At 38.8% G+C, this 21,731-nt stretch overlaps 1 protein-coding gene across 8 annotated transcripts in view; it reads right to left on the bottom strand.

Moving 5' to 3' along the window:
- LOC129769279 (uncharacterized) overlaps positions 1–21,731 on the bottom strand; it is an 87,846-nt gene that overhangs the window by 6,715 nt on the left and 59,400 nt on the right. For 7 of the 8 annotated variants that reach the window (XM_055771410.1, XM_055771408.1, XM_055771411.1 and 4 more), the window contains exons 3-6: positions 11,788–12,477; positions 5,535–5,612; positions 5,243–5,287; positions 2,722–2,859 (exon numbers count right to left, since the gene is read on the bottom strand). In XM_055771410.1, coding sequence (XP_055627385.1) covers positions 2,722–2,859; positions 5,243–5,287; positions 5,535–5,612; positions 11,788–12,477 — 951 coding nt within the window. The remainder of the gene's footprint in view (positions 1–2,721; positions 2,860–5,242; positions 5,288–5,534; positions 5,613–11,787; positions 12,478–21,731) is intronic. The other variant, XM_055771415.1, reaches the window with a different exon arrangement.

The raw sequence follows: 21,731 nt of genomic DNA, 5'->3' as shown, positions 1-21,731 counted from the left end.
TAAAGGCCCATTTATACGTTGCTAGTAGCTGACTTGAGAATGAGCAGCTACTGACCCGGTGAACTCGCTTGACAATTGTTTGACTCGCCTTGTTCGTTCACACAGTGTGAGCTGCTGACGAGAAACTAGATACTATAGCATTGGCTTACCAGGGATGCCAGGTGATTTTTCAAATGTCCATAGTCAGAAACAGCAATCAGGTCCGAATTTGACAGATGATTGATCCGAAATCGACTTCTCTATTGGTAGTATTCGTCTCAGGTTTTCAGTTGCATTTATTTTATTTAGTTGCACAATTTTATCGCGAAATACACGCTGACCGTGTATAAAAATACTTTGTGCTGAATTTCTTCGAACTGAAGGTACTATCCGAAAAAGCAGAAAGGCAAAAGGATTTGGGCCAGGAATTGGATGCAAGGAAAAGGAGCAACCAATAAAATCTTGAAGGAACTCTACGATGATGATCCTCTAGCGTACATAGCAGTGTTGAGAAAAACAGCTGAATTAGTGGAAACACTGTTGGATTTCATTGGTCCAAAAATACAACGGCAAGATACACTCATTAGGGATACTATACCTGCAAGAGTGAAATTAAAAAGGATATTAATGTGCCTTGCTTCTGGAATATCGTTCAGATAGTTGTCGATATTTTTTTGAATCTCGAAAGCATTCATAGCTGAGATAATTCCGGAAGTATGTGATGCTATAAATGACAACCCAAAATATTTTTTTAAATTTTATTTATTTCGCCTTGCCAGCAGCTTCGTGTACCAATTTGTGAAATAAAAATGATAGTAGATTTTCAGGTGGAATAAATACGACAAATGCGTCAAAAATTAAAATAATGAATGAAAATGTACTTTCGAATATGTATTCTGTTTTTTAGACCTTCTTTGTTGTGAGTGAATTTTGAATGAAAATTGTGCCTAATAATGATATTAGAGATTCTCAAGAAATCTCTCTAAAAAAGTAAGCGTGCCCCGCCAGCGTACATAACAAAATAACAACAATTTCGTTTAGAAATTATGAGGGTTTATTTGTTTTTCCAATAATTTTCAAGTCTATAAATATCTTTCCATATTTTCAAATATCTTAAAAATAGAGACATTTCTTTACGTTTGGCATCCCTGATTTGAACGCCAAATTCTGTTTTTGACGTTTTCAGGGATGCAAGTGCGAGTGAATTAAAAAAACTTTAAAGTAGCTCGCACGCCGGATTACACATGACACTAACTGGCATGATGTGTTCACACGGTGTGAGTAGCTGCACTGCAGTAACTGACTAGACCGACTCGTATGCTTACTCGCACCGTCTGAACCCGGCTTAAATGTCGGTTCAATGGAATTGCGGCTTAAGAAACCATTTTAATCAATTTGTTCGTTTATCGTTTCGGATATGATTTTAGAATGCATCGAAATTTTTAAAATAACTCCTTAGAGAAAGTCACCAATTTTGAAGGGCTATAGTTTGCGGGGATTTGTACAAACATCGTTGATTCATGGTTCATTGACATACATACGGTCGCATGTGATGTGATAGAGCCCCGCGTTTATACATGGGGACTGACACTGATAATTTTCCGTCTGCCTCGAGCCTGTCACGTTGGGCCGACAGTCTACTTCTCGTTTGGAGCGTTTCGGCGCTTGGAACGACAGAAACAAAGATAGGAAATGATTTATAAAAAAGTCCACTATTGGTCCACAGGGACCGTCGTGGGCCAGATGAAAAATGTCGGTGCCCTTGTTTGGTCGGGGCTCATCGTGTTAACTGCATGGGAAAACGATAGGAAAACACGAAGTGGCAGGAGCGAAGCACAAGCACATGCGTTGTCCTTTATTTCATCTCGTCACAGGAATTCAACACTATTTTGCTGCTGCCGTCGATGTTGCTGGGGTTGTTGATATTGCTGATGTTGCTGCTGCCACTGCTGTTTCTACTTCTACTAATTGGATAGTAACTGCGTTATGATTAGAAAAATATTCATCCACTTCGCTGCGGTGAGGCTATTTTTATGTATTTCAGATTGGGCGATTGAATGAATCACACTGGGACTCGCGACACAGATTCCGCTTCTCTTCGAAGACCGAGAAGTGCGTGTGATACAAAATACACAAGTCCTCTCCGCCAGATGACATGAAAACCGACGATCATTTCAACGAGTTCCATGGATTTAAAGTTGCGAACAAAATCTGCTCGCAGCAAGGAGCAAGACTGTGTAGTAAAATATGAAAACTATCTGCCTTCAGCTCTGGTGTCCATCGGGCAGGGCTTAAATTGAAATATTTCCTCTCTCCACAGTACCCGTTCAAGTGTTTGTTCTCTGCGTATGCATTTCGAGCGACCGATTCACGATCGACTGATTCGTAGTGGTATTCCCAAATTCTTGTAAACAATCTAACGTCCTCGGAATAACATCTTCTATAGGAACCAAACATGGATATGCAACAAATTTAGTTACAGTTTACGTCACAACAGTCAACAAAAATTATCCATGACCGTTTTAAAACAAATAATTGGGACAACTTCATGTTCCCAGTTGATTTAATGAGTGCACGAGAATGAGAATGTTGGTGAAACGACAACGGAAAGAGAACATGGGGAACATGGGGAAATGCGAGGATCACGATATGCAGGAAGGAAAACTCCATCCTATGATGGACTGCGATGGCATTTGGAAGAAATACTTATGGCACAATGCTTCTGCAGAATGGTCTACTCACCTGATATAAAATGTATGCCACCTGCTAATCGCTTGAACATGTAGCGTGGATTCATGAACGTGTAAACGGAGAAAACGAATCCCATCACCATAATGAAGAGCGTAATGCATGCAAACGATGCCTCCGTGCGGCTGTAATCTGGAATTTTTTGATCCAGGAAGAACGAGAAAATAAACAGCCATAAAAAATATATATGAATTAGTGCATTTTTCCTTAGTTGAATGAATTTTCCCCAGTGTTGAATGATACGCTGGGGACGACTTTTCATGTGACGCATGTATACGAATCACAAGTGTAAGGAGGAGTGAAATGTGTGAAAAATCATCGCCATCGCGTTGAAAGGTAGGCATAATTTATTTAGCGGATTGGCCGTGTATTAATGGAACGCATAATCGTGCAATGATTGGCAGATGATGGAAGAAGTCTTCAGAATGACAGACATTTAGTTTTGAGAATCGGCTAATATGACACAGATTGTAATACTCAGTTATTTTAGGCTTTTTTGCTGCGCTCGATACTTGGCGTGCATTATCGCATTAGTTATTTTGTTTTTCAAGCGGCAGGTGTTGATGAAGCGTTTCTCCTCAAAATGAAGGACATATTTACTGTTAGAGATGACAGCATCCAACTCGTCTTACTGTCTGGTGAAATAAAGAAAAACCGGCAAAAAATAAATCAGCAGGAATTAGAAGCATTCTAACACAAATGTTATACTGCAAGCGTTATTTTTGTGAATTGTGATTGTTTCGTTGATGGTGGATGTTTCTGAATTTTCTAACTAACCAGGAAGTTGTTCAATGTTGGATGCATTCCAGTAGAATTTTAGACATTTTCGCTTTCTCTTCGTTTTTTTAACAGGAAATTTCACCAGATAAAATTTGTTTGTCGCTGACTAGCAACGTGGAAAGATTTATGAATCAGTGTAAACATCAGAGTACAATTCTGTTTTGAATTTATGACCGACAGGTCAGAAGGTGTTTAATCTTCGCCCGAATTTTCTACGCTTTGGGTGACGCTACGCTGTGATCGTGACTGCTGGGTTAGCTTGTGTCTTCTAAATTAGAGTGAATGTTCCGTGAAAGAAGGTAGCTGCTATTTTGGAACGGCAGATTCAAGCGCTTGGGTAGGTTTGAAACAAATCATCTCTGTCTGTGATTATAAACATTATCGCTACATATGACAGTGTTTGGTAAGGCATCATTTCAAGCTAAGCATCTGAATAAGAATTATGAGCAAAAATAACCATTGATTATTTTGTTGATGGAAGGTTGGTTACAGCTGAACTCATTTCTTATTAATGGTAACTTATCAACTCTTAATGTGTGTTAAAAACGGAGTAAAGGGTGTGTCACATCAAATTGCACCACGGAAAAAACGCTGTAGAAATTCGCCCAGTAGACCGATCCTTTTGAAAATTTTAGACAGTAAAATAAAAGCTATTAAACAACTTTTGGTATTTTCTTTTTATTCATACTTCGAGCCCAAGCCCGTATGCTCGCATCTTCCTCTTTACCCCGTCCATAAGGTTCTGTACAACGTCAGGTAGTTTTTTTTGAACAGAAATCCATTTTCTCTTGAAGTCCGCCTCCGATTTGACAACTTTTGGGTTCTTCCGGAGGGCCTGCTTCAAAATCGCCCAATATTTCTCTATTAGGCGAAGCTCCGGCGCGTTGGTCGGGTTCATTTCCTTTGGCACGAAGGTGACCCCGTTTGCTTCGTACCACTCCAACACGTCCTTTGAATAGTGGCACGAAGAGAGATCCGGCCAGAAGATGGTCGGGCCCTCGTGCTGCTTCAATAGTGGTAGTAAGCGCTTCTGTAGGCACTCCTTAAGGTAAACCTGCCCGTTTACCGTGCCGGTCATCTTCCGGTCGATGGTTAGGTTCTCGAAGTATCGTTTTAGTACTCTGCTGACCGTGGATTGGACGATTCCCAGCATCTTACCGATGTCCCGATGTGACAACTCCGGATTCTCGAAATGAGTGCACAGGATTAATTCACGACGCTCTTTTTCGTTCGACGACATTTTTCCAAATTTACGAAAAATTTACAGTGAAGCATGGCCAACGTGATCTATACACTCTTATCTGATTATAAGCGAAAGCTGAAGATATAATTCCTAAAAATTAAATTTCTACAGCGTTTTTTCCGTGATGCAATTTGATGTGACACACCCTTTAGTTTATCATAGAAAAAGCATGCTTGGAAAAATAGTCGGTTGATGCGTGCGTGAAAGTCTGAGAGCGGCGATAAGCACTAATAACCTTGGAAGATAATTGAACTCCTAATAATAGAACTTGTTTATATTATATTTACATCCACCCGTACATGGTCATGTGCAAAATTAGAATACCCACAAGCAAAGAAGCACGTGTGCGGACGTGGATAGGATAGGTGAATCCGCTACTGCATGCTTGGTCAACGCAAAACGCGTACAAATATTAACTACTTCTACCATCGAAAGTATAAGAGCAAGAACTGGATAGACTGTAGAATGCCAGGAATTTAGAAATTTCCATACCTTCGGATTCGAACTCGGAAACGTAGAAGGGATCCCCTCCTCTCTCTGTGATTGATTCATTGTTTGATCGTGTAGTTATAATTTGTCAATGTGTGCCAATTGTTTGTATGAAGCAGGATGAATACGTGTGTGCGCATTTCCAAAGACAGAACGTTGCATTAATATTAATTGTAAACCCGTTTTTTTCTGCGTTCTGGTAATATGTGCACTTTCTATCTACTAAGGGTGCATGCAATATTTCACTGCAAATTCAATCATTAATGTCCCAGATGCATGGAATATGCTAACTTACCTAGGATTTCGTCGTTTATCGATGGGTCCTGACGAATGGTTTCCTCTGTGGGGAAGAGATCATGCAGCTTGCACTTTTCTGGAAGGAAAATTGATTCGATCATTGATTTATATCAACATTTTATTACTGTGTATTATAAACAAAGACTTTGTTTATAAGAATAATTACACTGAGACACATACTTATTACTAATAAAATTATTATATACTAATGAAAAAACAAATTGGTGAGAAAATGATAATCGCTAATAAATGGGTTTCTAGCAACGGCGTAGGAGGGGTAGACGATGCCCCCAGCAAAGTTTGAAAATGGCGCCCCAAAAATACCACTTCATTCGATTTTTTCACTAACTTTGAGTTTGTGAAATTTTGAGAAAGCTAGTCACTTATACCAATGTTTACTTGGAGCAGTTTATCCGTATTGAGAAGGTTAGGAAAAATCATTACCAGCTACGATTATTCTCTAGTCAAACCTTTGCCTTGCGTGCTTTAACTGAACAAAATGATCCTCAATTGCATCTAAATAAAGATCAGGACCTGAATTTCGTGCAAAAACACCATCAAAAGACAGTTAGTGAAGAGATGAACAAAGCAACAATCGCCAGAGTAGCGGTTCGAAGACGAGTAAAAACCGAAAAAAAAACACGTCAAAGCCACTCAAAAGTGAAGGTGATGCTAACTGTTTTCTTCAATTGTGAAGGCGTAGTGCACTATGAGTACCTTCCACCGGGCCAAACAGTTAACAAAGAATATTATTTATCCGTTTTGAAGCGTTTGAGATATGCTGTACGTCACAAACGACCAGAAATGTGGGCCGACAATTCTTGGATTTTGCCTGATGATAACGCGCCATCGCACCGAGCCCAAATTGTACTGAATTATTTGACCGAACATCAAGTAAATATCATCGAGCAAGTACCGTATTCACCTGATGGCCCCGTGTGACTTTTTTTTTGTTTCCCTAGTTGAAGTTGCCACTTCGTGGAAAAAGATTTCTGTCGATCGAGGAGATCAAAGAGAATGCGACGATGGAACTAAAAGCCATCCTTTCGTTGGCCTATCAGGGATGCGTGGAGGAATGGGTCAAGCGTTGGCACATGTGTGTTCTTCTTCTTGAATGGCGTTAACGTTCCCTGTGGAACTTTTAACGTCTCAACGTATGCATTAAGTAGCGTCATTTATTAATGCTTAGATGTGATTTCTTATGCCAAATAACACGCCATGAATGTATTCCGAGAGGCCAGCTCTAGAATACGCGTGACCACAGTGCAAGTCGAAGGAATTTTTTTTGATGAAAAAAACCCCCGAAGAAAAAATAAATTTACCTGAAATTTAACTCTATTTTGTTTTATTCCCGGTACTTTCTGATCATAGAGTACGTAAAAATGGATTTCGGACAAATAGTGGTTAACAAATTTTACCTTGTTAAGCGTAGGGTAGGTTAGCGTAGGGTAGCGTTGTTTACGCAGATAAATTTGCCCGTAGTTGATGATTTGGCAAGGGATCTGTAGTTGTGGAACGAAGACAATGGTTTTCATCATTGGGGCAACAATTACAAGGAGGAGTGTCTTCAGAACATGATTTTGCCATTCATTCTTTCACACAATGATCCAGTGAAGTTCTGGCCTGACTTGACAAGCTGCCATTACGACCGGGAATACATCAAGTGGTATAAGGAGAACAAAATCGACTTCATTGAAAAAAACTATCAATCCCCCAAGTTGTCCGGATTTTCGAGAGATATTGGACAATATCAAAGGCAAACTGAAGAAATGTTGTAGAACCATCAAAAAATCGGCTCAAATGGAAAAGTGGCGGAAGAAGACAGCAAAAACGGTTACCAGCAGTACTGTGCAGAAAATGATGGGTGGTAGCATACGAAAAGTTCGAAAATTCATCCGAACAGCTTACGAAAAGTTTTCATTTTTTAACCTTAAATTTCGTTGATAAACCTACAAAATAACATCCTTCCCTTTTCTGTACGTTATTTCTATGATGAGAAAGGTCCTACTTTATGCGACCAAATTCTAAGTAAAACAGGCTTTAACTGTAAAACATCGCCCGGCCATTCACGGCCTATTTCGGCGCACCTCCACCCCTCTGTATTGGCTCCATGCTTCTTTTTTGCATTGCATGGAGAGGCGCCCAAGTAGTGATCCCCGATTTTTGAAATTAATCGTTCATCAGCTAATCGGAAACTTTTTTTTGTTATTCGATACGATTAATCGCTCCAAATATTTGTTTGATCGATTAATCGTCATACTGAGAGGAATAATTATTTAGTTAGACTAATATTCCTCATTTGCTAAAAGCCATCTGGAATCAAAAAAGTGTTCATTCCGCCTGAAATTCAATTATTATCGTTTACTCTCCCCTGAACTTGTAAATGAAGCTCAATTCGCGTAGACGGCATTGAGTTTCGTTTACGAGTTTAAGGGAGCATCAAAGATAATGATTGAATTTCAGGATAAAACTGCTGCGGCCCTACGTTTTTTTCTCTGGGTTTGAATCAAATTAGCGACGTCAATTATTCGTTCGCTTCGATTATTGGTTGCGCAGTATTCGTTCGATTAATAATCGATTTCTGTAGGAAGTATTCGATGAATCGATTAATCGAACGATTATCGGGGATCACTACGCCCAAGTGTGCGTAGCGAAAAATCAAAAGGGTATTGATGTAATGTGACGTTGGGTGTTTCAATTTTGCGAAAATTAAAGAGAGGTTATTGGTTTAATTAATGTACGGATAGAAGCAACTACTAATGATGAGTGTTTTTTCCTCAGTTGAAAGATGAAATATAATAATTGAGAAATATAATTGCTATTAAAATATAAAATATAAAATGCTATTCAAAATTCCTGGATTTTGGCGCCCCAAAGGTCCAGCGCCCCTGGCAAATGCCGGGTTTGACGCCCGCACATGATGAAATAGTTTTTCCCAGATTCCCCACTAAAGGGCCTGTCCGGGTAAAGAGTAAAAAGTGCCCACAAACCAAATCACTAGCTGTATGGCAAATATTGTATAGGATATTAAATAAGAAATTTTGGCGGTTTTTTGAACCCCTATGTGGTTTAACGTAGGATCTATAGTGAAAAACGTACTTTTTCGTATATTTCACGTCATACCCTCTACTAACCCCCACACCAGAAAGCTCGAATATTGAGCCCCCTGGTAGTGGACTCTTGCTAACAGACAACAAACATAAGAAGAGATAGCGAAGAATATAACAACAAACGAAGAAAACAAAACATGTGAAATCCCAGTGGAACATTAGAGTTCCTTTGAAGGGATCCACCATATTATACAACATTAGAACGACGCAGGAAAAAGAAAAATGACGGAAAATATTATTAACCAAAGCATACATATACATAAGATGGTCGGCACATTTACAGAATATATTGATTTATGTGGATCGTCATATACTGTTTCAGTTATTTTTAAAAATATGTTTATTGCTTTCTGATTATTGGGAAGCACGTTGAATTTTAATGGACCGTAACTTTTTATGCGCGTGAGTCCCAATTTCGTAAAAACAGCCTAAAATATATATATTTTAGGCTGTAAAAAAAGTCCTGCGGTATTTTTTTTGAATTTTCATTTGTTCTTAAAATTAGTTACAATCATCTGTTTTAAGTGAAATATGCGCCGTTTTGTTCGATGAGTTGTTCCCAACGAGATGCCAACTTCATAATACCCCTGTTATAGAAGCTCGCTTCCTTATTGGCAAAAAACTCGGATAGCCAATTTTCACAGGCCTCTTTTGTGGCTAACTTCTGACTACCTAGCTCGTTCGCCATGGACAAAAACAGGTGGTAGTCACTTGGTGCAAGGTCCGGATTATACGGCGGATGCAAAAGAACCTCCCATCCGAGCTCCCGGAGCTTCTGGCGCGTCACCAAAGAAGTGTGTGGCCTGGCGTTGTCCTGATGGAAGACAATGCGGCCTCTGTTTATCAAAGATGGCCTCTTCTTCATGAGTGCTACCTTCAAGCGGTCCAGTTGTTCGCAGTACAGGTCCGAATTGAGCGTTTGGCCATAGGGAAGCAGCTCATAATAGATTATTCCTTGACAATCCCACCAAACACACAGCAGAACCTTCCTGGCCGTTAATGAGGGCTTGGCCACCGTCTGAGCCGCTTCAGCGGGCTTCGACCACGACCGTTTGCGCTTCATGTTGTCGTAAGTGACCCACTTTTCATCGCCAGTCACCATCCGCTTCAGAAACGGGTCGATTTTGTTGCGATTCAGCAGCGATTCACATGCGTCGATACGGTCAAAGATGTTTTTTTGCGTCAACGTGTGTGGCACCCATACATCGAGCTTCTTTGTGAATCCAAGCTTCTTCAAATGGTCAATAACGGTTTGATGACTTATCCCCAGCTCTTGGCCGATGCTACGGCTGCTACAATGCCGGTGTTTCTCGGCTAATTCAGCGATTTTGTCGCAATTTTCGACGACAGGCCTTCCGGAGCGTGGCGCATCTTCGACGACCTCTACACCAGAACGAAAACGTTGGATCATCGTTGTGCGGTGGAAATGGAAACTGTATCGGGTCCATAAACTGCATATATTTTATTGGCAGCTTGAGATGCATTTTTGCCATTGTCGTGGTAGTACTGTAAAATATGTCGGATTTTCTCTTTATTTTGCTCCATATTTGCGACACTATAACTCACGAGAGACTTAACTAAACAAAACACTGTCAAGGACTATATTATAGCGCGCAAAATACCTTTCCAACAAGCTATAGTATGACTCGATACAATGAATACAACTAGAACTACGCGCTTACAACGACACCTCGCGGTATTTCCGGACAGGACTTTTTTGACAGCCTAATATATATATATTTATATATATATATATATATATATATATATAACGCGTCAAAAACTCGGAAAGTGCGGAATCGATTGAGCTCAAACTATGATACAATATACAAAACAACCAAACACATCTAGGATTGTTGTTACAACATAAAAATATGAAAAATTCAACTCAACCATGCAACCACAACGTGCCACAGCTAAGCGTGGCAGGGTACAGCAGTTTTCGAAACTGTCTAAATCATATGAAGTATAAGCAATGCATTATTTTACTTTTGTTATGAGTAATGAGTAATTAATGCCAGCAATGTGTATCCGAAAATATCAGCACTTTTCACTATTAAAAAACAAAGAATTTATTTAAATGAGATTATTCAGATGACATAAGACACTCATACTAACAGTTATTCTGCTCTTTAAAAACAACCACTTCAACATAATTTAAACCAGTAGTTACTCAAATAATGATTTCTGCGCATCCGAAATGATCAGAACTTTTCACTATAGATTAACAAAAATTTTGTCGCTTAGGACACATTTGCGATTATTCATGAGACATGAGACATTTATGCAAACAGTAGTTGTGATTCTTTTGAACAATCTTTTCCATCACACCAAAGTGTTACAATGGCTAAATTCTGCAGTTATGATTTTTGTCCCACATTCCTATGCATTCGACGCATTGTGCGTTGTTTTGTGTGAGTGACTACTATGTTCGATACAGAGTACCGTTATCTATTAGTCATAGGAGCACCGTATGGATTCGTGAACAGGTTCACTAGACATGAAGCTTCGTTTAGGAAAAGCATAAACAGATACTAGGTTGAGTAAAATATAAGATTAGCAGTGTTTCTTGCTATGGTGGCTGAGAGCAGACAAACGACCACAAAGAGTTAAACCACATAGAGGTTCAATTAAACCGCCAAAATTTCTTATTTAATATCCTATACAATATTTGCCATACAGCTGGTGATTTGGTTTGGGGGCACTTTTTACTCCCTTACCCGACCAGGCTCTTTCATGCAATTTCATCAAATGTTTTTGTCATGCGAAAATAATGTCAATTTTAATAACATCTCAAATTATGTCCGAATGATGTGAGCTTTTGACAGCACGTCCAGTTAAAAAATTGTTTGGTTAAAGTACGTACGTACGTACGTACGAACGGCTACTGTATAGGTGCTGTTTCATAAGCTAAGTGTTGGTCGCCGTTATTTTACGCCCACGTGCGATAAAGTCTCGCTAACAATGTAGTGGGTGCATGTAAAAATTATACTTAACCAAGCCGTCTTTTATTGGTTATAAAATTCTCGTCTGCAATTATATCATAAAACAATTTCTTCGGTTTTACTCTCTTCGCATGCAATGAAGCATGCGTGCATCTTTTTTTGTCGTTACATATGCCTCGCTTACATAAATACTTACTAAATGGAACATACTCGTATCCGTTTCCGATGCGACCCTTTTTCGGAGGCAGTGGAGGTCTAATGATGTATTTAGTGCCGTCGGGACTAGTGATGTACGGTTCGATACGCATTGCTTTCGAAAAGCTCCACAGCAGATAAATCACTCCCGCCTTGTGTTCCCACTCGTCAAACAAGGCATCCCTCAGCGATTGCGGCACAAGAACATTGATTTCCGTAGAGTTTATCGTTACAGTGGTAAGTGCACCGGATACACCGACTGTCTCCTTTAGTGAGCTAATGTCGGTCGGATCCAGCATCATAAGGGGTGGATTTTTTAGCTTTTGCACAGAAACACTTTCCTGCTGGCTGTGTCGGGCAGTGATCTCATGGTAAACGTCTTTCAGCGAGTCGAAGTAGCTCAAGTCGTCGGTAATCCAACTGGCAAACAAATGCCGCCGGAAGTTGTCATCGATCTCGGTCAGATTGTCGACACGGAGACCTTCCTTGAGAAACTGCTGGATGTAGTCCTCTTTGGCGATTGTCTTCTTCATATTATCGATTCGATTCTCGTTGATGTACGAAAGCGTCGTGAAGTTGCGGGTGGCATTCGAGAAGGGCAGCACTGTCGGCGTCACACCGTACCGGCATATCTTCCACAGCCCAGAATGTGATGATTTGAAATAGCGTCTGGTTTCCGGTATGAATATGCCTGTCGGAGAAAGATAATGTAATTGAAATTATTACAATAAGTTAAAACTGAATTGGTTTTAGAATTTTATTTAAAAAAACATAGTTTAATCATACAAAGTAGAGCATTTATGAATATGAAACATTTATCCGTATACGGTTCATCTTATAACCGATAGCTTGAGTATAATTCTACAAGAGGAAATAGGAGGAAATAAAACCCGACGCCATGTCCAGAGTATACCAAGAAGATGTGTAATATACGCTCAGATTACTCTAGAAAATGAAGGGACGGTTTGTTTTATGAAACCTAGCAAAATGCGGCAAAATTCTTCATCCGACACTAATCTAGAGAGCTCATTCAGTTCCACTCAAACCCGTCAAGTCAATGGTAGAAAGTCAAGCCCAAGAATGGTCAGACAGTAATAATCCCGCATAGTTTGCATGGAAAAAAATAAAAGTTGACATACACTCTCCCACACAAAACAGTCGAATTAGCAACGAGACAATGGGCAAAAATGTCGAAATAATTATTTTCGATTCTTTCTCGTCGCACATCTCGCTCTTTGTGCATTTATTTATACATATAAGTCGTCTACATATGGCGGATGCCCCCATGTTTAGCCGTACATTCATTTTGATAATTTATGACAGCAGACAAATGAGAGAGAGCTTAAAATTGATCAAAAGTTACTTTCTTCAGCCGACATCTGTTGGTTGGGATAATATAGACGTTTGGTTTGTGAGTTTTTTTTTCATTTGAGAAGCGTGACTGTTGTTATTATTAATGACTATTCTTTGGTTTGGTGGAAAACATGGTTTCGGCATGTATACTGAGTCATTCTTCTCAATTTGCATATTATTAATTAATACATTTTACCGCAGTAAGAACATAATTAGTGCGTGGATGCTGAATGCTACAGTCGAAAATAAATTTCCAGTGTCAACATGGAACGTATGTTTGGTGTAGCGAAATTTTGGTCCCAACTTGCGATATTTAACGAAAAAAGTTTGACAAGACAAACTGTTGTTGTGATAAATTTTGAGGAAAACGCATTTTACAAGGTCAGAAATATGGCAAATGTTTGCGAATCTTGGATCGTATCTCAAAAGATTGATAGCATAGTATCTGAAGGTAATAATGAATTATATCACCATTATCTTTCACAACTAAACCGTTCATTACAGTAGAAGCTATCGTCATGTCGATCACTAGATAGAAGACGAATAATCTACTATTGATTTAGAGATAGTTTAGATAGACAGAGTAGAATTCAATCTAGTCTCTACAGAGAGTAGAACCGGAAGAGTGAAAGAGTCAGCGTGCGATACATCGATTTCTTCAACTCAACTAATATTTTTTAAAAACTTTTTCATTTTCAAATTTGATTTAATAGAAATAAATTAAACCATCTGAACAAAAATGGAAGGCCAAATGTGTTGTTAAGCGCAAAACCCAAAGAAGAAATGGTCCGATTTGAGCTGTTTTTAGTTTATATTTTATGGTTTTATGGTTTTTTTATCCCATTTATTTATTTAAGGCTCATTAGCAATCTAGCTGTAACAGAGCCGAATTTTTTTTTAATCGTGTACATGTCACATGGTTATCATATCTATAATTAGCACATTACACAGTTGCCATTCGCCAGTATTCCTTCTATACCATTACATATGGTACATTCACACAGTAGCCATTTAGGCGTAAGAGTATTCTTTCTGTTCTTCCATTATCCAGTTGGACCACCGGACAGCGGAGACAGTTGCTTGATCATTGTTGAGTTATTTATAGAACAGTAGCCCGATGTGTCTGGCAGAGCAGAGCAGTTGTATGGATGAATCGATCTTATTTCGACCGTGGATCGATCTCCATCGCTGATGATTGTTGCGTGGACGTAGCTATTCTGTAACAACACAAAGATGGTCAATGAGGGTCCTGAGTTTTGAACTCACGATCGATCGCTTACTAAGCGAACGCGCAACCAATGTGGCTACGGAGACCCCCGATATTTTATGGTCAATCACTAGCTTCAAACGTTCCATTTGTTGACTGTAGAGATCTTAATTTAGTGTATTGCACTAAAAAAAATAAAAACAAAAATGAAACGTGTACCGTTCTGAATCATATTTCGGACAACATCATATTTCGGACACTTTGTTTTAATATCTTGAAATGCTTAATGCACTGATGATATAACTATAAAATTAATATCATAATTGCTTCTTTAGAGTAATCTCTTGGTTTCACTATCATTTCATATGAGAACTAAATTTGCATTATAACAGAATCGGCAAAAATCTTACAACACCACTCATTATCGTTTGTGTTTGACGTTTGCTTAGCGTGAGCACGTAGAATTTACCCGTTCATCAATAATTAAATTTCTCCCGTGTTTCATCAGTTCTCATCATCGTTAACAGTTTACTGTGATTGCTTGGTAAGTGTTTCGCAGTTGACTATAACATATAATCAAGTGTAATGTAATTTTCGTTCAAAAAATTGCAAAATAAAGTGTCCGAAATTTGAATTCAATCTGTCCGAAATTTGATTTAGTGTCCGAAGTTTGATTTTTATTCGCTTCATTTAAAAAGCATTTTATTCGATGATTTTTTTATGTTTTCAATCAAATAGGTACCAGAGTAGAAAGCTTCAAAGCATATTGAACTAATTTATTAAAAATATCAACCATATAATACCTGTGCATAAAGTTTAGACCTGATTTCTGCATCATATGCCTTAAGCGTCCGAAATATGATTCAGAACGGTACGTCTCTGCACCTCCGTGATGGGGAAAATGTGTTGCAGTCTAGAACGCCGCAGATAAAGAGGGGGATATTCCAAGGCCACTCTTTCAGCCCGCTTTGGTTTTGTCTGGCACTGAACCCCCTCTGTAGGACGCTCAATAGAAACGGTCTTGGATATGAAATAAGGTATGGCGACGGCGCTGATTCACGTCGCCGTCTAGGTGTAGGGTTGTCGAAGAAATAAGCAGGGACATCTGCATGGAGTTCAGCCTCCATAAGTGCCGCTGTGTTCATCTGCTGAAAAGGCAACTTACCGAGTCCAAAGCCTACGAGGTCTATGACGAAGAGTCGAATAGAAACATGGCTCGTGGTGAATCCTATAAGTATCTTGGATTACGAGATCTCACCGGGATTCGCCACTCCGACATCAAGACGGAGCTGCGACACAAATTCTTAAGTCGAGTGAAATGTGTCCTGAAGGCAACACATTCGCGGTTCCCGTGCTGACCTTCATTTTTGGTGCAGTCAAGTGCAAAACTGACCCTGAGAGGAGGATGAGGAAAGCATTCGAAGAGGCCGGAATGCACCATCATCAATCGGCACTGGAAAGAGTGTCACTAACACGCAAAGAAGGGGGACTTGGAATATTCGACATATCTGCACTGTGTGTTGCCCAGCTAACAACTGCGCGAGTACTTCGCAGAACGCGCCAACCAAAACGCGCTATACTGGGTTGTCTGCGCCGCTGGCAGAGGATACAGCGCTTTGCACTTGGAAAAATGTATGCATTAGGATGTCAATAAAAATTGTCATCTCGATTTTTCATACGGGACTTCCTACGAAATGTTGATTTGCACGATAAAATATCCCATGCAAAATATCAGCTCAATCGGACTTCAATTATCAGTGTCGCAAACATCAAAATTTGAGTTTTTTGAAAACCGAAAAAAATCACCCTCCTTGGGTTTTCAAAAAAAAAATTGATACCAAATGTCTTAAAAATGCATGAAACGTCGAGTTCTCCTTTTTTTGTCAAAAATAACTTTTTAGTAGTCGCTTTTAGTTTTTTTGACGTGGGACTACGTCTAACCGGAGTATATGGGGGGTAAAATGAAAACCTAAACACAGAACATGCAGGAAAAATTGAAAGATTCCGAATGCTTATAGCTCGAACATTATTTACTGGATCAGAAAGATGTTTGCATCAATTGATAGGGAATGTTTCTACGCTTCTATCGCAATTAATAAAATGTTATTTTTCATTAGATGAACAATTGAATAACTTTAAATTGTAAGCATTATCTTAACGCCCTAACTGCCTCGCTTTGATTGGCCCGATTTACGGTTTCCCCAACACAGCCATATAAACCAAGCAGCCTTGGGGAAATCGACATTGCAGATACATGAAAGTATGGAGGCTTTTGTTCTCACCGAAATGTGTTCCCTAACACAGACTTCAAACCCAAGCAGCGTTGGAGAAATCGGCATTGCTAATACATGAAAGTCGGGGGTATTTTTGTTCCGGCGGAAATGTGTTTCCCTAACACAGACTTCAAAACTAAGGTGTCTGGGGAAATTGGCATTGCAAATACACGTAAGTCGGGGGCATTTTTGTTCCGATTGAAATGTGTTTCCCTAACACAGATTTTAAATCCAAGGATCGTGGAGAAATTGGCATTGCAAATACATGCAAGTTAGGGGAATTTTTTTTCCGGCGGAAAGGTGTTTCCCCAACACAGACTTCTGAACCAAGGTGTCTGAGGAAATTGGCATTACAAATTCATGCAGGTCGGGAGTATTTTTGTTTCGACTGAAATGTTTTCTTTGCATTCCGAAAAGTGTTTTCCTAACTGGGATTACAAAAGCGGGTACGAACACAACGCTTTGGCTCGGTTATTCAAGATTGCATTGACGGATATGCCTTCATATATTCTGCTCACTGAATTTCTACGCATACCATTTGATGATTAGGCAAAATGTTGAAAACCAGTTGTTGCGATTTTGTCCCGGGGATCATGCCAAACGTAAAAGGAATGTAATTTACTTGTAACGAAGAACATAATCTATCACAATGCATGAATTGAGCATTATGGCATGGCATTTATTAAATCTTTTCACTCACAAATCAAATATATTGAATTCAATTAAATTCAGAAATTGTTTCATTCAATCGATACAAACAAATGATTGCAAAGCTAAGGTAGTCCCACGTCAACTTTGCGGTTATATCATAGATATAACCCACCCATTTTTTGTCTGAAATGTCGATATTTGACAATTTTTCTTTGAGATTCTTAATGTGTTTTTGAGAAATGTTACTTAGTGTGTTGAATGAATTTTTCGTCTAATTGCATATTGAATTTTCGTTTTCATGACACCCTATGTAGAAATCAAAGACGTAATCCTACGTTAAAAGTAACTCTAATACTACATGGGCTGAAAAGTCCCGGGATTTTTAATGAAAACAAATTATTGTTTGGGAAAAGTTGTATTTATTCCTCAACATAGTTTCCTTCCAGGGCAAAACTTGGATTACCTTTCTGTAGCACAAAACGTCTAAGTCTTCGAAATATGCCTCAGTGCCACTCTACAGACTGCCTAATGGACTCAGAAGTGTGGTAATGGATCCACGTTTCATCCATTGGCACAAAACGTCGAAAGAAGTCCACTCGACTACGCGTCAACAACGCCAAACCGGCGGAATCATCAACGCGCCGCTATTTTTGGTCGACGGTCAGCAAACGCGGCACCCATCGCGCAGATAGCTTTTTCATGTCAAAAATGTCGTGCAAAATGTATCCCACTCATTCTTTTTCCTACTACCTCAGCTAACTCAACAACTCCACTTTACGATCGTTCTAGACGAGTAGATGCACTTGTTTTACGATTTCTAGATTCGTAGCCTCTTTTGGGCTTCCATAGCGAGATACATCTGCGGTGTTTGTACGGTCAATTTTAATTTCACCAAACCACCGATAAACTATTGTTCTCGAAGGAGCAGAAATGGAATAACATTTCGTCAACCACTGCATTGATTGTCCAGGAGATTTTCCCATAAAAAAATAATGTTTGATCAGAATACGATATTCCTATTTTTCCATTTTCTATACGAATGATCAGGTAGGGTAGAAGTACCTATCATCGCAATGGTACCTATTATGGTAATACAAGTGAGTCTTTTATTAGTTTCGAAAACATATATTTTTTTTAAAGTCTGTAATATGATTTTTAAACATCAGAAATCTCCTCTTTGTCGATTTTGGTACTTGATTCCATGCGAAACATTGTTCTTTTGTTGAAAAATTTAGTTTAAAAATAGTGTGTCCCATTGATGCTTGCTTCTTAGCATTTTGACAAGTAATATGCGGTCAAAATAATGAGATTTTTATGCTGTGAAGGGGTATCTTTTTATGCAAACACAGTGTAGACGCATACATTGCAACCTTCTTGATGTTGTGATTCGACCAATTTATACGAATTTATCGAAATACACAGGTATTTTTGTATTACCATAATTGGTACAATTTTACATCTACTGTTTACAAACAAGCGAACTCAAAACCAATAGAGTGTAGAAATGAGTGTAAGTGTGTTGCCTGCGTGCAAAGTGTAATAAACTTCAAATAAGTAGATTATAGCATAAGGTACGATGGCCAATCCCTCGCTACTATTTAAATGATGCTGCGAAGAAGATACCGTACAATAGGTTCATTTTGTGATAGTCGGCCAATTAAGGACCGTATCGTTAATTATGGGTACGCTCAAAACACAGCTTTATTTCAAATATTGCATTTATTTTTCAGTTCTGATATCAAAATATTGTATCTTATGAATGAAAGAAAGGAGTAACAGTAAAAAATAATCAAGATTCTGATTTTCGCGCCAATGATCGCACCTGCTTCTTGATGTCCCTCATTAGGTTCTGGACAACCGTCTCATCGACTTGTTTGCTCACATTTATCCAATCCTTTTTGAACTGCTCAAGGTCATCGGCTGCCTTGTCCTTCTTCCGCAGTCGTCCCTTCATCAAAGCCCAAAATTTTTCAATAGGTCTTATTTGCGGACAATTTGGAGGATTCATCTCCTTTTCCACAAAATCGACATTATTCTCGCGATACCAATCCAAGGTCAAACGTGCATAGTGGCATGATGCCAAATCAGGCCAAAATAGTGTCGGACCAGTGTGCTTTCGGATGAGCGGTAACACACGCTTTTGGAGACATTCTTTCCGGTAAATTTCACCATTCATATTCCCGAGAGTGAAGAAAGGAGATGATTTCATGCCACATTGACAAACAGCTTGCCAAACCAGCACTTTCTTACCGAATTTTTCGCAAAAAATTGACTTCTCCGCGTTCGGGACATCTGTTCCTTGCTTTACAGTGTAAAACTGTGCCCCAGGAAGAGTTTTGTAGTCCAGTTTGACGTAGGTTTCATCATCCATGACGATGTACAGTTCGCGTTTGCTTAAAATCCCATCGTAAAGCTTACGGGCACGGGTTTTCACGGAACTTGCCTGAATTTGGCTGCGTTTGGGACATTTTTGCTTTCTATATGCCTTCAGTGAGTTACGTTCTTTGGCACGTTGAACCATACCGATTGATGTTCCACACTTTTTTGCGCAATCCCGTATCGATAATTCCTTTTTTCTTTCAAATTGCCTGCAAATCTTTTTATCCAAGTTTGGCTTGGATGGCCCAGGTTTTCTGCCGCGACCGGGTAGATCCTTCAATGTATTATACATACCAAATCGCTTGATAGCGTTTTGGACCGCATGGACGCTTACTCCTTCCGCCTTCGCCAATTTTCTCATTGATATTCCTGTTTCGGAGCAGTATCTGGTCACAATGGATTTTCGTTTTTCTTCTGTTAGCCCTCTCATGATTGCACTTTTAGGAAAAAACGATCTTTTAACAATGCTAACTGAACGCTAACTGTGTCAACAACAGGAGAAAAATAAACAGCTGTCAAAACAAGCTATAGTCTTTTTCAGACGGAGACTCTAAGGCGTACCCATAAATAACGATACGGTCCTTATGTATTTTTGAATGTCCTACAGTCCAGTCTTTATCCTAGATTCTAAGTGAAAAGTAGTAATTGTCCTGTTTCTGTAGTAATGTAAAATTAAATGTAGTCTAAGTAAAATTGTATAGTAGTTTCGTTGAATAAATGTAGTGTCGGCAAGAATTGTTAAAATAAATGTTCAATGTAATCGCTCGTTTCAACTTTCGTATTCGTAAATAAATTTGCGCATAAATTTAAATTGTCGCAAAAGTTGTGGGAGATTACTTCAATATTCAAACAAGAAACACGTACAGATTTATCTGGAAAGGTACAGATTTTTTCATTATTTTTGGTACAGATTCTGTACGGTACAGAGTACATATTTTCGACAAAAAGTACAGATTGGTACAGATTTTTTCCGCGTGGGAAATTTCTTACTATTTTGAGATCAAAACATTTGATTAAACATCGTGACGGCAACTCGAAAATTTTAATGAATGACAGTATGTAATTTAGATTCATAAAAACTATGTATAACCATTAACAAACACCCGAATGACTTGCAAATGTAAATGTAGTATTTGTAGTAAATAAATACAGATTTTTGGTACAGATTTTTGGAATAAAAAGTCCAGATGAGAAAGATTTTTAACCACTCTGGTACAGATTTAAATGTGGCAACAATGATCGCAATACCGAAAGCTGCCTTGCTCCTATTATGGTTGTACGAAATCGCTGCAAACCTCAACAGCAGAGCTGCTATGTTCCTATTACGGTTGTACGTTGTTATGTTATGGTTGTTATGCTATTATGGTTGTACCCAGGGTTGCCAATTGTTATTTTCAAAAAGCAGGGAAAATGAAATCAGGATGAATCAGGATAAGTCAATTTGGTATGTCCGGAAAGTTTGTGCCGCTATTTAGGAGAACAAAGGCATCATTTTTGAGACAGACATACATTTATTCAATTTTATGTGCACAGTTATGTTCCACAATCTTTTGCCATGTTTCATACTGTTTTAAAATTCTATCTTACCAGATCATGTTCACTTTCTCGTCGAAAACTGTTCAAGGTATTTTAATGCTGTCCAAAGAATCGAAGTTCTTTCATTTTTTGTCATTGTGAAGCGAAAAACATGATGTATTTTCAGATGGATTAAACGCACTAGGTTTTTCAAGCATTCAAATAAATATTATTACGTAATAATAAATAATAAACGAAAGAAAGAGCAATCACTATACGAGGGAGAACCAAAGAGCTTTTTATGTAGGCTATTCTGACTGCTCTCATTTCCAACCAGTAATTTTTTGACAGAATTCCCGGTATACATCATACGGATCCTTTACATTGTGATAAAATAAAAAACTAAAAAATTAGGAAAAATCAGGATCATTTCAGAAAAATCAGGCAAAATCGATTGTTTGTCAGGATGTCAGGATACGAGCCAAAAAGTCTGGGAAATCCTGGAAAATCAGGAAGGTTGGCATCTCTGGTTGTACCTCACGCTTTCACACTTGTAATTGCACATCA

This window comes from Toxorhynchites rutilus, chromosome 2 (genome assembly GCF_029784135.1).
Source record: "Toxorhynchites rutilus septentrionalis strain SRP chromosome 2, ASM2978413v1, whole genome shotgun sequence".
NCBI lineage: Eukaryota > Metazoa > Arthropoda > Insecta > Diptera > Culicidae > Toxorhynchites > Toxorhynchites rutilus.
This window is presented reverse-complemented; position numbering and strand designations above follow the sequence as displayed.